Source organism: Euprymna scolopes, chromosome 17, assembly GCF_053919585.1.
Source record: "Euprymna scolopes isolate OS-2025 chromosome 17, ASM5391958v1, whole genome shotgun sequence".
In the NCBI taxonomy this organism is placed as follows: domain Eukaryota; kingdom Metazoa; phylum Mollusca; class Cephalopoda; order Sepiida; family Sepiolidae; genus Euprymna; species Euprymna scolopes.
Genome location: NC_136498.1, coordinates 93,208,715 through 93,227,746, shown reverse-complemented (window position 1 = coordinate 93,227,746; position 19,032 = coordinate 93,208,715). Strand labels below are relative to the sequence as shown.

Sequence of the window (19,032 nt, the reverse complement as noted above, 5' to 3'; positions counted from 1 at the left end):
TGAATGGATCAAATGGGATTGCAAATTACATTGTTATGAGGACCAAACTTATGCATTAATAACCCGAGAGTTTCATATCTCTGTTCAGATATTGACAGTGTGAGACTCTAAGAAAGCAACCCCTATCATTGGCGTGCGTTAGAAGCAGAGTTGGGTTTTTGAATTCCTCCAGAAAAAAATTGAACCGATCAACATTCAACGGCGAAACAAATGTAGTTAATATCAGCACAGTTAGAAGATAGGTTCGTCGATTTCAGAGTGGCGACAGCGGTATGAGTGACAAAGCAGGCTTCAAACTTTTACGATTGAGGAATCCAAAGAGGCTGGTAAAAGTTCATTGAGAATGATGGTGAATATATAGAAAATAAATTCTGGAGCACAAAAGGTCGCCCATTTTAATGGTACCACTTCCGTCTCGTAGCTCCTCCGCATTTTAGTTTTTAAGTTAAAAGATAGGAGGCCTTACTTTTGGAACGACTCTCGTATACCACGTAAGAAAGTTCTAGTGGAGGGCACGTTCTTTTCAGCATAAACCATCTTTATTTTTATCAATTTTTTTTAATTCATCCAGTAACTTACGTAATCTTTTAATTATTTTGGTAATACAAAAACAAAATCAGATTATTGGACGTTAGCTCTGGCTAACTTCCAATGGTGGAATGTGATATATTTCTCATGTGACGTCATTTGAAACCACGCAATTCACCCACCAAAAACATATACAAATGAATACTGGATAATGTTGTCCTGTATTTCTTTATTTGTTATCTGATATACGGAATAAAAAGTATACAACGGGATATTATCTGCACCGCATCATATAACATACTTGATTTCTTCAACGATGAGATAGAGAGAGAAATGACTTAATGGACGATAAATAGAAGATATCTTCTTTCCGGTAGATCTACAATAAATATGAACAGATATGTTATAAAAGATCTTACTCGTATATACTAAATATAGTCACATTATAACTTCGTATGACTAATAACTGTGTTTCAAAATTAATAATTATTGGTTATTTATTGTACGAGTTAATTTTGCAAATACAAATATACAAACTTATACACACACCTTAAACTTATGTTTAGAATCCTTATTTTTATTTTGGTGAAAAACATTACATTATCTTGATTCTAGAAAATGTCTCAAATTTAGAATTTAAGCTTAATTTAATAATAAATAAATTTAATCATAAATTAATTTAATAATAAATTAATTTAATAATAAATTCATTTAATAATAAATTAATTTAATAATAAATTAATTTAATAATAAATTCATTTAATAATAAATTAATTTAATAATAAATTAATTTAATAATAAATTCATTTAATCATAAATTAAAATTCAACGATTTTACTTGTTTAATGATTATCACTCAGATTCCATACAAATTTGATAAGTTTAATTTTTTCACATAAGACGTTGTAACTTATGCCTACTAAAACCCTTTAAAATACGCCAAAGAAAGTTAAAATTGTCGAATATTTACTATTAATATGTCTAATAATATTTTTAAAAATTTCACAAACATCAGAAGTATGTGAAGTTTGAATTAAACTAAATTAATAATATAGACCTCTTACGCTTAATAGCTATATTCTTAACATGCATAATGATACTTTGTATATAAATATATACTAAACGATAAACACGGTGCCTAATATAGCCTCCCTCTTCCTCTCTCTGACTCTCTTTCTCCCTCTTTCTACTTTTTCCCATCTTTCACGATTACTCTCTCTTAAAAATTTCCAAATGCTATCATTCATACTTTATTATGTCATCCATTTTCAAGTAATTATATTTCTTTCTTGATAATAATCACTCGTTTTATGCGCTCTTTATTCTCTTCCTCTCCCCCCTCTCTCTCTCTTTCTCTCTCTCTCTGTCTCTCTCTCTTGCATTCTCTATTTTTCTTTTTACTCCTCCCTTTCTCCTCTCTCTTTCATTTTCATTATCTTCCTACAATGAGATAATCTATCCTCTGACATCATTCATGGTGCACCGATATAAACAAGTATACAAGTCAATTCATCATTCATGACATCATCGGGAATCTGTTCCTTGTCTTTCTTTTTGTTTTATCGGATGATGTTATCCTTTTATTACGTCAACCACTGTGCATGGATACAATCAAAGAAGCAAACAACAGGATAACAAACAAATAAGCAAGATCCACAGTGTTCTATAAGTATAGTATATGACCTATGACTCTTCTAAGGCCATCAATATTTGAAAGGCATTATAAAAGAGTTTTTGTAGATCTGTTTTATCATAAGGATCTTTACTTCTTCTTAGATACTCAATTTAGTTGCACCAGGGATCAGAGTTTAAATGTGAAATGCATGAAAATGTGAAATTTCTCTCAAACAGATGCCTATGTCCCTGATAGTAGCCCCCTACAACAAAGTAGCAATGTACCTTGTTTGGGGTGAAAATGTAATAAAAAAAACATAAAAAAGTTCATTTCATTGGAAACAAAAATAAGAGTCTTCATTTATGTAAAAATGATCTTGTTTGGGAGTTGGAAATCTAAACAAAAAATGTTCATGGAAACAATAAAAACAAAATGCCTAATGCGGTGTTAGTAGGGTCCCTCCCTGAACTATTCTAAGTAATTAGATTACCTACTGTTTTCCGGGGCACCGAAAACAAGTGGGGAAATCTCTAGTGGGGATTGGGGAGCAGTCTAAAATGGGTAACGGGAGAAAATAAAGCAGCATTTGGGACGAAGGGAGGGGGAGGTGACCTCCGAGTTGGGAAAAGACCAGGGGGGACAAAAAACAAAAGAATGAGGAGTAAGGGTCGGGTAGACTCGGAGGTTCTCTAGCACCTGAAAAAACAAAAACCGAGGACAGGATCGCATTTGTTCCACCAGTCTTGACATATATATCTAGTCTAACCTAGCGGGAGGGTTCTGTAGGACCCAGTACCACATGTGCCATGCTTTACTGTGGTAACACGAATTCAAACTTGGCACCTCGATGAATGCATAAGCTAGTGTTATGCATTCACCTCTTGTCAAAGGCCACTCGAGGCAACCTCTTCCAATCGCATCTGATCTTTACTTTAAGGTCCAAACCACTCACCGAGAATCCAGACCGGGCTGTTGGTCTAACTGAAGATGTCTGGAAGTGAATTTACTCTGGTCCAGGCACCCAACTGCAGACCCACCAACTTGTTGCGATTGAAGACAGCCCCTGTAACTTCTTCATAGTGAGCGAGTGCCTCGGTCACCGCTTAAATGTCCGTGGGGCAAGACATGAACACGGTGACGTCATTGGCGAACGCGGAAACCCTGGCTCGTGTGCCTCCAGGCAGAGCTATCCCACGCAGGACTGATGTAGTCGCCTCGTCCCTTAACTTGCGAAGGAGGGGTTCCAATGCCAGAACATACAAAAAAGGTGACAGCGGACAACCCTGATGCACCGAACGAGAGACGGCGAATGACTCTGACAGCTTACCATTGATCTGCACCGCTACCATCGGCCTATCATATAGGACAAAGATCCACTTGCGGAAGTCCGGATTAAAACTGGCGGCCTCTAGGACAGATCCCAGGAACCGATGGTCGACCCTATCAAAAGCCTTGGATTAATCTAAACTGATCAGCACGGCTTCGGCATTGTCTTCTGTCCCCTCTATGATTGTGCGGATCAAATGAAGATTGTCCTGAATCTATCTCCCCTTCACAGCATAGCTCTTGTCTGGTTCGATCCAGTCAGTGATTACAACCTGCAAGTGATTTGCAAGAACCTTGGTCAAAATCTTCAACTCTGTGTTTAGCAGAGTCAAGGGCCTGAAATCGTCTGTCTTCCTCCCTACCATGCTGTTGACCTTTCCTCAGCAATGTGATCCATCCCTTAGTCACCTGCCGAGGGATGGAACCCTGAACAAATCAATGGTTGAACATATCCCTCAGAATAGGGACAACATGGGCGACAGCCTCAAGTAAAATTCAGAGGGTAGACCATCAAGCCCCGGGAACTTGTTGCAGCCGACCTGCTTCAACGCAGTAATGATCTCATGTTCCGTAACAGGACCACCACAGCTAGCCACTCAAGCTGCCATCAGCCAAATAGCTGCCAAACTGTTTGACCCTGAGTCGGGGGAGTTGGGTGAAGCACTCCGTTAGATGCTCCCAAAAGTCCTCGCAGATCTCCTGCATTGACACGAGGTCGTGCCCTTCCAGGTTATTCACTTTCCAAATGTACCCATCCGAACCGTGCCTTAGAGTAGCCTTATGCTAACAGTCTCGTTTGAGACTTTCATTAACCTAGCCCTAACTATCTGGCCCTCATACCGCTCGCTAGCCAAGTGATTGAGCTCATCTTTAGCTAGTGCTATGTCTAGGGGGTTCCCCCCTCCACTGCCCGGGTCAGCCTATTCTCTATATGCTTCTTGGCCTTAGCCTTATCTAGCATGAGGCGTTGGCTGTACTGGACCGAGAAGCATCTAATCTTAGCTTTGAAACTAACCCATAACTTGCTCCCAGTAACCGCCCCCACTAATGCCCGCTGGATTAAATCTGTCACCTTCAACCGGTAATCCTCCAGCTCCAACAACGTGCTGTTGAACTTCCAGTATCCGACCAGTTTAGGCTTAGCACTTAAATTCAAATGGGCCAGAACTAGTTTATGGTCTGATTGTATAAAAGAGTGGAATGTAGGGTAAGATATAAAGTCTACATTGCCTCTTCTAACTAACATGCGATCCAAGTAGGTACTTGGATGGGAAGGCACACTATCATGCGACGTCCACATCTCCCACCCCGGGTGACCAGGCAAAATTTGTTGACAAGCTCGCATGAAGCCATCAGGTCAGACAGACTGCTATCACACCACACCAACCCGCTAGTCCCCCTGACCTTATCTATCTTGAGATCAAGGATAGCATTGCAATCACCCATTAAAACTAACCTTTCCGGATCATCTAGAAAGCCCTCCAACCGTCAAAAAAAGGAAGCCCTCTCACAGCAGAATTAGGTGCATAAACTGCAACAATCTGAAACACACTGCTATTAATGGCAACATCGACGACAATCGCCCGTCTGTCCTCGTCCGCGTGAACAACAGTCACCGATGTGGTAGGCCTGGCCAAGACTGCCGGTAAGTAAATCCGATGAGGGCTGCTTATCCTTGGCACTACCTCCCACGTCGAGGGGAAGGTTAGCTTTAGTGCCCTGTAGAAGGATGGGTGGGCATAGATGGGGACTCTTCCTTCGTACTAGATTTGGTGAGGGAGGGATGCTCCATGTCCACCAGCTGCTGGCCTGGTATAGGATCCCTCGCTGCCTCTAGCATGTTCCAGAGGGCTTGAGTTTTTGGGTCTTTGTTGACCCTCACTAGCGTGGTCAATAGTGGGGTGTTTTTAAAGTTGGAGGGGTTAGCGATGCTATCCCCACCGATGAAGCTGAATTCTTTAATTGTTCGTATTGGACCTTCTGCTTTCCTTTAAGTTCTGGGGTAGTTTGCAGAATGTTCAGTTCACATACCCTGCCTCCTGGCAGGAAGGGGAGTTTCTTTATCCGTGCAGATTGTTGATGGTCAGGGTTGTTCCTCTTTGGTGGGTGGAAGAGGATGAGTCAGGGAGTAGGAGTGGGAGTGTTTGTTAATGGGGGAGTTGTTGTTTTTAAGCTATCCTTCGATCTGTCAGTCGAAAGATTGCGGGATGAGTTCTTGGGGGAAATTGGGAGGGAGGGGGTTTTTGGCTCTGGCTTGTTGGGGTTGAGGGAGCAGGGTGTTTAGCCTCGGCTGTTGTTGTAGTGTCTTTGTCGGCGAGGGGAGGACCCTTAGTCCTCCAATTTTTCCTCTTCCTGGACTTCCTGGATTTTGCCACCATCATATCTGCTGTCTTTATTGCCTGGTTGGCGTCATCGAATGCAACCTCCTCGGAATCTTGTAGCTTCCTCTTGACCAAGGAAGAGGGTGCCTCCGTTTCCATGGCTGTGTTGATTTGAGGTTCTGCTTGATGGCCTTTGGCCAGCAGTTGTTGGGGCAAACTTTTGGTGGGTTTGCCCCTTTTGGCAACCATCGACCATCTGACTTCCACAGCTGTGGTGGCCTGAGTTTTGGCTCGAGCTGCCGCTGGGTTCTTTGTTGGGATTGTTGTGGAAGCTTTTCTGTGTGGTTTGGAAGGGGGTCTTGGCCGGTTATCTTTTCAGACAGTTCTTGTTGTTGACAGTGCCACCAGTGGGGCTTTCTCTCTTCCACAATTCGTCCAGCTACCGAATTTGAGCATGGCCGGGATGTTGTTGAACCCGGTCCTGTCTAGGACCATTTGAACTTTATAGTCCCCGGTCATTACATTGTGTTGACCGCGGACAGGGCTGACGGCTTCCACATCTCCGTACTGGCTGAGTATAGTCCCAAGCTGCTTAGCGTCCATGTAGCAAGGGACGTTTAGCATGGAGATGGTGGTCCTCCTTTTCCTCAGGTATTCCGGCTGGAGTCGGAGGTTCTTCCATTTCCAATCGGTCTTGGACAGTTTCTCAGCTGGACAGTTTCTCTGGCTAGGGAGCAGAACATTCCACATGGCATAACTCCTCCTGCATATGTAGCTTACTGGAATGTTCTTATCCAGGAGGAGTGCCACCATGGTGTCCTTGTTGGCACCCATCAGGCCCCTGGTTCTTAGGTCGGAGGTGACCAGGGAGAGAACTCTTTTCTCAAAATTCTTAATCTGTCCCAGAAGGGGTGTGATTGTATTCCCCTCCGTGAACTCTTTGTAAGTTGATTCAAAGAGCTCTCTGTACCCTTTGAGTGTTAGCTGATCCTGTGGTTCGGGGCCCCATATTGCTCCTTCGTTTTCCTTAGGATTTATCAGCTTAGAGCGTGGGCCTGCTGGCGCTGGTTGGGACTGCTGTTGCTGGATGGATCTGGTTGCCGCTGGTCGGGAGCTAGGAGCCAGAGTTGGCCAGTCTAGCTGGGTTTTGGTAACCTGGCTGTATCTGGCTACCTGAACTCCCCCCTTCCTGGGGGGGTTGTTGCAGGGATGGAGGTGTCTTCTCCTCAGGGGAGGCCGTGCCCGCAGTTTATGTGGATGGTGTTGCTGGTGGGGGCATAGCCTTCCCACGCTTGGCGTCCTTACTGCTTCTATCCTCCTTGTCTGCCTCTGCTTTCCTGTCGTCACCCTCTTGGGAGATGTTGGACGGGGGTCCGTTGGTTTTGTGTCCAGCGAGGACTCTTAGGCTTTGCTTATCAGTTTCTTAGCCCTCCTGGAGACACTGTTTTCGTCCTCTCCCTCAGAGGCTGGGAAGTCATTCTCTTGGGGAGCTGGCATGCTGCAGGCAGTGGCTGGGGACTGAGGAGACGGGGGTGCCACCGGCTGTGATCCACCCGTTGCTTTCATGGTCTCCTCATCCTTCCTTTTGTCTTTCTGGGGAGTTGGAGTGAAGGGGATATCTTCAGCCAACAAGGATTGAGGTTTCAGAGGTGCCATTGACTGTGGTCCACCTGGAACGTGCCTCGTTTCCTCGTCAACCGTATCTAGCCCCTGGTTCATTCTTTTAAGTAATTATGTTGTTTACGTTTATAACAAGTTCTATCAAATATTACGTTTTACTAAATAACACCCAATTTCTTCCGAAAAATGCTTATCAAAAAGTATACCGAGCATGCAACAATATTCAGATGTACCAAAAGTGTCCACTAACAATAGCATAAGTAGAGGGATTAGTATTTATTCAGTTTACAACTCAATATCTGACAACTCCACGTCGGCGACTTCCGGTGCGTTATGTAAGCGACCGGATGATGCAGAAGCGACGACTACCAGACAATTAATTAAAAACTCCTCTTCCTCGTATTAAGGAAATGTTTCACGTTGAAAATCACTTGAGGTTTTGATTTCTTCTGACAACTGATTAGAAAATCGCTTCAGCGTCTCCCTGTTGCTTACAGAATTTGCGTTGTTGCAGATGGGATCATAAACTGGATAATTACCGTATGAATGTTATTATATTATTCAATGTAACATATCTGTCGATCTACGCCAAAACGTGCAATAAAAATAAAACAAAAACATTTCTTACTTACCCGGGATTCCCCAACAAAGTAGATGAAAGATCCAGACCATTTTATTGGCCAAAGTCAGGAATTTCCACACTAAACAAACATAGATATATACTCCGAGAGCCGCAGTCCAAAGTGCTCCACACAAGGTAGCAAACACTACTAGCACTGCTGCCATGAAGCATACATAACCACTTTTAAGGGGATCTTCTTCATGATAGATCAATGCCACTCCACCAATGATGTTGCCCATAGAGAGAAAACAATCGGTGAGACTCAGGTAGACAAGAATCTTGCGTCCCGTGGTTCGCACCTCAACGATTGTTAGAAAAGTGTAAAGTATCAACCAGGCCCCAAGGAAAGACATAGACGATGTAACGAGGGCCATAAGAGTCGGTGCCCTTTGAAGGGCCGAGGTCGCGTCTAATGAAATGTTCACGTTGTACAACACCAAGTCATTGGTTGGCGGTTGTTTTGTTAACTGAACAGTCAGGTCTGTTGGGTAAATATGACCCAAGCTGGTAGATACATCCATCGCAAACCTGTAGAAAATAGATAAATTAAATAAAGAGATGAATGAATTAAATAAACATATAAAATTATATATACAAAAGAATTTTTTTTAGGCAATACAATGTAATTTTTTCTTCCATTGCTTGTACGCTTTTACAAGTATTTGAAAATATTGAATAATAAATTTTTTCAATAATTTTCTTTATTACCTGCTGATTTCATGTGGGACGCAGAGACCAGTGCCCAATAATTCCCAACCGTAATTTAATTTGTTTATAGAGAGGCTTCATCGAAGCTGTCCTGACTTCCAATGAACAACTCCGGTACACGGGTCCTGCTAGTTGATAATAAAATAACGTACTTCGTTAAAATTTTGAAAAGTATTACTTTCTAAATAATCACTTAAAACTTTTTAAAATCCACAAGGTGATTGACTAATTTTAAATTGAAAAATATAATAATTCAATGTTTACCTTAAGTTTAAACATTTAAAACCAAATAAAAATTAAAATTAAAATGACTTCTCTGCATCCCTAGCAACACCGGGTGTGACTAATATAAAATTAGGTGGATACTTTCATTTAATTCTTTAGTAACATTAGGAGCTACTTGATGTACATTTTTCTGATAGTACATTTTTTTTTTTTCCAGTGGGTAAGACATTCTTTTTAACTGAGGCAATTTTATTTTTGCCCAAATTCAGAGTGTACTTTTTGGGGAACTGGCTTTCCCAGCATTAAAATCTGAACATTTTATGATAGTCATTATTTGGAAATATCAATTTCTTTCTCGCTATAATAATATGGAAATCTGTTAATGTTTGAAATTATTCATTTGAAATGTTTCAGATTTTTTTTAGATGAGGATTCATACTTTGTATCATTTGCATCATTCGGATAACCGGTCTCATCTTAAATGTTATTCCTATAACCTTTTAAGTAGGTACGTGTAAAATGAACGCCGATGCTCAAAATATATAAACATTTTGACCCCACCCTTTACTCAAAAATTCACCAAAAATTCAGGAAATTAACCAATTTTAATGAAATTTTTAGTATTTATCAAATAATGATCACGAAATATAATGAACTCATTATTTTTATTTAAATTTTAGTGGAAATGTATTATTTTGTTAAAAAAAAAGATATCTTTATTAAAGTTATGGTTTTCTGTAGTAAAACAATGAAAGAATTTAGTTTTGCTTTTTTATAAAAATCGTAAATTATAACAATTTGTTAAAAATTATTTAATTTTTACTGGAACATTACAAAAAAAAAAGGCCCTAAAGTCCGTATTAATGAATTCGATATAACTCGAAGAAAAATGAATTTCTCGAACTACCGATATTTACCATCGAATTAAGCATTAATTATTTAATATTTTCACAAAAAGAAAATTATAATAGCAAAAATATTTCTATATTTTTTTTTTAAATTACAGATTTCGCATAATTTTTATATGCAAGATTTTAATAATTTCCTTGCTCGCATGAATGTGAAACTTTCGGCGTAACATATTATATAATCTTGAACAATAATTAATAAAGAATTTTAAAACAGGAACATAAAAAATAATTTGATTAAAAAATAATAAAAATTGATACAAACGTTCAGAATAGGAATGTACGGATTCATGTCTTGGAAAAAAAAGGAAATCTGACACCCCTACCTCCTTTTACTATCATAACTTCATTTTGAAACAGCGTTTCGATTGGCTGTAATTTTGGGCTTCCGTATAATCGTATTTACAAACCTTTATTTGTTGTGTTTTGGCGAACGGCAGAATTACTTGCTCTTTGAGTGCAAATTAAGTTATTTTTGTACAAGCAAGGTGTTTTGTTTATTTAATTCAATATCTTAGGACTTAGCTTTACTATTTATCTTTGAAATAGACCAGAAAACTAATATTTATCTTTTAAAGGATTTTTACAATGAATTTATTTAACTTCAAAATTTAGCTGACTTGGTTAGCTCGCCGTGAAAACATTTTTCATAACTTTTTTTTCACGTGTACAAATATTTTTTTCCTTTAAGAAATTAACTTTAATCTTTAATCTTTCAAATGCAATCAAAAAGTAGTCGGAAACATACAAAAAATTATGATAAATCGGCTTTCACAACTAGGTCCCCTATTTTTATCCGCCCATTTTTGCCCGTACCTACTTTTAACCGATTCAATCTCTGACCTTGGGGTGCGTATCGTCGAACTTGAAAATGTGGAAGGAATTTTATTTAATCCATAGGAGTAGCATTCTCTCATTTCGTCAGCCATGACCAGGTAGAAGTCTTAAGTAATTCCTAATTGTATTTTTAGTATCGCACTGTTCTGAGGATCAAATCTTTAACATGTAGAAAATTGTCACTTAGAACTTATTAACAAGCATCGAAACATGTTGCAGCGCGGGTTCTTGCGAAAACCAATGACTCTCATGGATTAAATAATGGGTTCCATTTGAAATTCTTTGAAAAGTCCAAAGTTGGACAAGATCCACCTGCAGAAGAATTAAATCGGTCGAAACTTTGTAGGAATAACATCCAAGATGAGAATTGCAGTCCGAATAATTCCAAATAAGACAGAACACATCGCCTTAAAAAAACTTTTAATATAAAAATATATTAGCAAAATATTCAAAGCTCTTTGGGAAATGGACGTTCTATGGCTTTTATAAAAAAAATAGGAGAAAAATTGGATTTTTTTAACAGGTCTGTAAAATTCGTTTTAGTTTTTCTGTTTTATTTTTGATTTCAATAAATATTAGATTCATGGTAAATTAAAATATGATTTAATGCTATTTATCAAAGTTACGCATAGGTGAGAAACACAGAAACAATACCTTGTACGATTGTTTTTTTTTTATACTAAAGATCTTTTTCATTATTTCTTTCAAATTATTGTTAACCTCATTTTTTGTCTTCTTTATTTCTTCTTATATCTCCCCTAGGTCTGTATGTCCGTCTGTCTCTCTGCCTCTGTATTTCTCTTTAAATAGGCATTTGATCCCATGAGCTGGAGGTTAAGAACTGCCGACTTTCAACCAGATGGTTATACTTTCAATCCCTGGTTAGGGATACGTGCTAGTCTAACCGCACTGATGATCTATGATACAGAGAAACAGTACTGTATGTGAATTATACACACACACACACACACACACACACACACACACACACATATATATATATATATACACACACACACACATATATATGTGTGTATATATATATATAATATTTAGAATGTGTTCTCTCTTTCTGCAATCCCGGTCATTCTCTCTCTCGCACTCCCCCACGCATATACATAAATACACATACACTCTCACTCACTCACTCACTCACTCACTCACTCTCTTTCATGCTGTTCACTCTTTTCTTTTTGTATTTTTCTTTCAAAAATTTTTGTCTCCTCATCTTACTTGTAGTCTTCTATCCCCTTTCTTTCTTCCACCCTCCTACATCCCTTCCTCTCTTTTCTTCACTATTTCAACCTGAACAATTTATTTCATAATGAATTCGAATACATTTTCTTTCCCTTTTTCGCTTTTTAAAATATTTTTTCCATTCAAAACATTTTCATAATAATATAATAAATCTATAGAGATGGAATAAAATACTGAAACAAGTTTGACACAACGGTTCATTCATTCAGACCCCAATGACATAATAGACATTTTTTATTCAATTTATTTGTATCCATTTCCAGTTGCTCAACTAAGAAGCGAATTACTTTATGTACTCCCCATCGAAGCATTTCTCATATCCATCACTCCCCCTCCACACCCGATCACCTACCAATTCCCAATCCAGTGAAGATCGAACTCGAGAAATTCCACGAATAATTGAATCAGGTATGGAATTCGGTAAATTGCCTTTATGTGCGAAGAGAAAAATTAGTCGATCACGAGTGATTTTTCATTTTCCGCTTCTTGAACAGGCACGTGTATATACGCACGCATGCATACACATACACACACACACACACACACACACACATATATATATATACATACATATACATGCATATAATATTTTGTTAATTTTATTATTAACGATACTCATAATTGAAGGTATTCAAAATATTTATGCATGAGCATTGCCTCAATTCCAAGTAGAAATAATTATTTCATTCAAAAGAGTGTTCCACGTATAGGGGAGCCCCCCTATATATATATATATATATATATATATATATATATATATATATATATATATATATATATATATATATATATATATATATATATACTAGCAAAAGTACCCGTCGTTGACTGGGTTCAAAAACAGCCTACAGAAAATGACTTCTGATTAATGAAAGTATGATAGGTTATGAAAAGGAAGGGTTGTAAAGAGATAGCTTTGAATTTGGGGATATCAAAACCAAAGCAAAATATGATGACAGTAAAAATAAAATAGATAACCCCAATAATTTATTATACCATACCTGTTCACATTGAAACACTTATCACAATATTCTGTGGATCTATATTTAAAAAACCTTGTTAAACTTTGTGACATTTTTCCATTTTATGGAGGTCAGGCGCGAACGAACACCCCATAATTTTATTATACCATATTTCTTCAAACTGAAACATAATTAATCAAAGTATACTTATGCAGATAGATATTAAAAGTCTTTATTAAAGTTTGTTCTTATTTCCATTCTATGGAGGCCAGGCGCGAATGCAGACCCCACAATTTTATTATACCATCCCTATTTAAGTTAAAACATACTTATCAAAGTATTATTATGTACATCTATATCAAAAACACTTGTAAACGGTTTTTTTTTTTAATTTTTAAATTTTTTATTTCCATACTTTGTGGACCAGGCGCGTAAGCAGACCCCACAATTTTAATGAATCATCATTATGCCAGATCAAACATACCCATTCCTGTGTCTTGATACATCTTCTATCATTATATGTGATCAGTTTTCTATAATAGGCAACCATATAGGAGCCTATTCGTGACCAGACACACACACAGACGTTCAGCTTTATATATATATATATATATATATATATATATATATATATATATATATATATATATATATATTATTCACAGACATTTTGTCGTATGTAAGATTGATCAGCTAAGCGTACGTGTGATTAATATGGGCTATATGTACTTTAAGTTACTTGTTTACAAAGGGAGCAAAAACTTCAGATAACTCCGGTTTGTCTGAAATTTAAAAAATAAGTATTGGACATCAATTAATAAATATTCCTGAAATGTAAATTTCTTCGAAGTATTTTAAGGGCATAATATAGGCACAACGTCCGATTTGAAAATACAAATATTTTGACTTTCTATTGAATTTAATCGATAGTCGTCAGACATCAATTAAACAAAATTCTATGAATTTCAGTTTCTTTTAATATCCCTTAAGACATTTTTAGACATTTTTTCGAATCACAATGGCGCAACAGATTTTAATCAAAATTGGAAAACGGATCGGAAAATGGTGCAAAACTGTTCTATTATATACATTAATTATAGCCATCCTAAGACGGGTATTCCTCTAATTTTGTCTAGATAATATGCGTTCTTCTTGTATGTTTGTTTACGCTACTTTGCTTTTGGTTAACAAATGTAAATGTTATGGGCTAATCGCAAAAGGACATAGGGTTTCTTATTCAATCTGGGCAACGTCGGGTTTTCCCATTGAGCTATATATAAGATCGTTGGCATTTCCAGGACTGGAAGATGCCGGAAGCATAAGCAACGTCAAATACCAAAGGCTTTTCATCCCGTCTTTTAAGATTGAGGCGTTTGTGGAAACTTCCCTGTAGTTTAACACGAGTAAAGGATATCATCGGATGTGTTCAGGGTGACGCCATACAACGTAAATCCTGACATTTGGAAATCGTTAAGACAAGTCTATAAACAAATCCACACAAGTCTCGGGGGATAATCAAAGCAACACATCATTTGAAATATGTCAGATTGACATTATTGGAAGCCAAGGCTACACTGTCTTGAGGATAAACACGGAACGCAACTTGTGGTATCGTATTGGAATTTTCGTGAATATCTTCAGAATAATCTTTCAGCCGTTGCATCGTATGCTTAGCGTTTCTGCGATGAATACTAATACGTCGTGATGTGATATGAAAGCTAGATTTAACTGTTCGATCTTAGTTTAATGATAAACGTCTCTGCCTCTTTTAGCTCTCTTCCCCCCCTTTATCTTTCCCTATGATATATATATATATATATATATATATATATATATATATATATATATATATATATATATATATATATATATGTATATATAGGAACTCATAAATATTAAGTTTATTTAGTTTAATGATTCTTTTTTAACTCTTTATTTCTCCCGATTATCTTTCTTTCGCTCTTATTCATATATATATATATATATATATATATATATATATATATATATATATATATATATATATATATATATATGAATAAAAAAGCAATACGAAAAAATATAGAAATGTTTATATCTTTTCTGTATTTATTTCCTATGTGTTAGCGTGTAGGAATACAAAACGTCTTTTGAAAAAAAAAGAATGTTTCTTTCAAAAGTACATATTTTCAACCGATCCTTCGATCTTCCTCAGTGTGAATGATAGAAACATGAGTGTAGGACGGCAGGGTTAGCAGCAGAAGGGGCATTGGTATAGCTAATAAGGGTAAGATTCATTTGAATATGACCTTTCCAACATTTTTTACTTGGAATGGTTAGCAACTTGTATGGCCTCTATTCAAAACCAAGTCTTTCATAAAACTTTGAATTGAACACCCACGCATCCCACGAGCATCCTCACATATGTGAAAATACATGCATATACACCCGCGCACTACCACATATGCTTCTTCACGTACCCATACATACACAGGATACGCACACACACGTTTATAGACGTGCGTACATATTCACCTGGCGATTGATAAGCAGATGTAAGTGATAAGCTAAGTGGAATACTAAGTGGAATCTCCTCACCAAAAGCTTAGACTTATAGATTTATTATGGTTCCAGATGTGAGACGTGGTCAAAGGCACGCTGTTGTCTGGATTGTCTACACGCACGCACACACCTACACACACACACACACACACGTTTATTTATTTTTGTTTAAAACGCTTATTGTAGATTCTAGTGTATTTCGTTAATTGATATATACAAACATATAATGTTAAAAAATAAATAAATAAAATAAAATAATTAAATAAATGAAAAATATTCGTTTTTATGCATGTATATATATATATATATATATATATATATATATATATATATATATATATATATATATTATTCATAATTAAAATTAAAAATGTAATACAAAAAAAAAAACTCAACCGACTGATTTTATCCTCACTCAACAAGAGCTGTATCAAGGGATTATTTTAAGGGGAAAAAACAGGGTAATTATTTTTATGAAGTTTATGCTAGGTTTCAGAATTTTTTTTTAGAAATGGCGTAGTGGATAAAATACTTGATCAAATTCAGTTTGAGGTTGGAAGTCCAATCCTCAGCGTTCCTTCTTAAATTCCGTGCAGATTCTCGTGTTCGACAGAAAGATTTCCGAGTTTTACAAGATACTCTTGACGATGGTCGGAGGTTGCATACGCCGAAACGTTGTGGAAATAACACTGAAGATGAGAACAGTAACTCGAATAATTTAAATAATGCTGTTAAGAAGCCCTTTTATTTACTTATTTTTTAATTTTCTTACCATTTCGTTCAAGCTGGAGCTGGGCATACTACCAGATGCCAGATATTCCAACCAAGAGATGGTTTAAGATTCTAATCGTCCCTGTAAGTGTAATTGTTTGAATTTCTTTTGCACTTGATTCACCGGGTATATTTGAAAAGTAGTTTTTAAAGTTCTTTTTGCTTATATAATTATTGGAATGAAGATCTTCCTCAATAATCCAGTTAGTTTTCATGGCGTACATAAGTTCTTGGTATTTACTTATCTATTCTCTCTCAACTCTGTTTAATCTAGCATCATTGAGGACACGAGCTTCTACTAATCGCGTTTCTTTCTTGCCGCATATCACAGTTTTTAGTAGATTCGTTTTCTAGGTACATAGCTGTAGATATTGCATAGTCATAGTGGATGGTGTATGACTTATTTCCAACTGTTCTTTTTAGTATATGTCCCCAGGACTTGCTGGGTTATTTACATACTCCATTGTGTCGCATTGTATAGTAGCCGTCCATCAGCAGAATTTTACAGCTGGATGTCAAGTGGTTCACACTCTCTACTGCTGAGTGGCAGAACTTGCGCTTATTGTCACTGCTAAGACCAGCATTAAAAGCATTGGTCATCAAGCTTTCATCTTGAGCAGATATTATAATCTTCTCCTGATGATGGAGTGATCTTTTTTTAAACCAGTCTCCAAAACCTTATCTATATAGTCCTGGGTGAATTCATTCAGAAAATGTTTGGCCCGTTGTTGGTTGACCCAGTCTTCTAGTTTTGTTGTTGTTGTTGTTGTTGTTTTTTTGAATGGAAGGTATTGGCATATTTTTGGCTGTTCCTTTTGGCTATTTCTGTAACAGACATATTTTCTAATTTTGTTGCATTTTAAGACATTCTTATATTTTCTAATTTTGTTGCGTTTTAAGATATTCTTATCCAAATTGTCTGGCCAGTTTGGTGATGGAGATTCTTCTGCTGGCTCTGGTTTTCTGATGTTGAATCATTATCTTGAGGTTTGGATTTTGCCTATTCATCAGATATTGTTGGGTGCTTACAATAGTGGCGCGATGCTGATTATCAATCTCTAAAAGACCCATACCTCTTGCCGCCTTGTGGAAGAAACTACATGTGCAAACACTGTTTCTCTGTTATTATGTTCAGTGTTAATATTTTCATATGTTTTAGTATCTAGTTCTTTTTTGTTTCATTTTACTTCAGTTGAAGTTGTCAGAAACTAAGGGGGTCCTTTCTGGTGGCTAACACTTCATTTCTATATGAGACACATAAATATTCGGCGTTTCATCCACTATAGGATTCGTCAGGCTTATGCGCGAATTCTGTGGTTGTTTCCCGTTTTTATATATGTTGAGGATTTTAGTTAGCCAATCAGCTTTCTAGTATCCACCGCGCCCCTTCCTATCAGCCAATGGGCATGCATTTTATCGAATAAAGGATCTGTTTTAGAACTAGGTTAGTGGTTTAAGAGAGACGATTTTCCTCATTTCTGCTCTTTTTTATATATATAAATATACATATGTGTACACACATACATGCACACATACATACATATATATATATATGTGTGTGTGTGTGTGTGTGTGTGTGTGTGTGGTCGTTCATGTATATTCATGTTTATTTTATTTATTTATTTGTTTGTTTTCTATTGTTTTTGTTAGTTTTAAAGCTATTTTGTATCAGTATCCTAGAGTAAGTTTTATTTTGTGAACACAATCGTTTGTTATTTCTCGTCTACAGTTTAATAGATTTTGGGGTTCTTTAAAGTACAGGATAGCAAATTTTTCATGGAGGCATAATTTACATGGGGCGTCTAAATGTCTGCACGTGGTAGCTTGTCTTATTATTTTCCATTCGACTACCGGCGAGTGTCCGCTTTCTTTGAGTTCCCAGTATTTATTCGCTAGTGTTGTTTTTATACGGTGTTTTTTTTATTTTTGAATGTACTTTTGTGGGCATAGTATCGGGTTTTGAAATCTGAGCCTGCAGAGGATGTTCTTCAGTCGTTCCTGCGCAGCAGAGGCGACAAGGAATTGTTTGATTTGAGACAATTACTTTCTGCAAAGGTCCAGCTGATTTTGAAGTTTCTGTTTTCAGCGTTTTTGTACTCGGACTGACATTGTTTCTGCTTTTAGAATTTATATGGACCGTTTCCCTAACAATGTAGTGTGTATGCTTGTATTCTAGATAAAACAGATTTCTCCTCTCAATATTTTGACAAAACTTTAAACTATATTTATTTAAATATTTAAGCGTTCTTTATTTCTGTATGGGGGTTGCTGTCGGTCCTGTTGAAGTCTGTGTGTAACAGGCTATCATTAACTTTCACCCTTAGAAAAAAATAATACAAATATTCTTTAAAATTAAGAATCTCGGGGACACATTTTCAACACACCTTGTGTTAAATATGAAGACAGTCGCGAATCGTTTGAGATGTGCTAATTAAGTAAACTAAATCTAATTCGTTTTCAATCAAATAGAGGAAAATACTATATTTTCTTGCAACCATTTGTCAAGATCAGGTGTCTAATGAAAAGTACATAAAATGATACGAGATGAGACGCCATTTTTCTCACTCTGTCTAATTAATGTCAAGCTTAATCTAATGCTGGGATTAATTATTATTGTACGTTTTTTCACGAAGATGTTCAACATTACCTTGTTTCTTCATTGCTGTTTCAGATAATCAAAAAATGGCGAATAGTCAGATGATAATGACTGCAGTGATGAACAGTAACGTGAATAGGCATGCGCACGCGCATAAAGAAAATGTGACGTTAATTTAGTTTTATTGCCTTTATA

General features: G+C 36.8%; 1 protein-coding gene across 1 annotated transcript in view; it reads right to left on the bottom strand.

The window, feature by feature from the left end:
• The window catches only part of LOC145296845 (G-protein coupled receptor 157-like), a 375,495-nt gene that overhangs the window by 214,536 nt on the left and 141,927 nt on the right, over positions 1-19,032 (bottom strand). The window contains exon 2 of the mRNA XM_080142968.1: positions 8,043-8,560. Within this exon, the coding sequence (XP_079999094.1) occupies positions 8,043-8,553 (511 nt within the window). The 5' untranslated portion in view covers positions 8,554-8,560. The remainder of the gene's footprint in view (positions 1-8,042; positions 8,561-19,032) is intronic.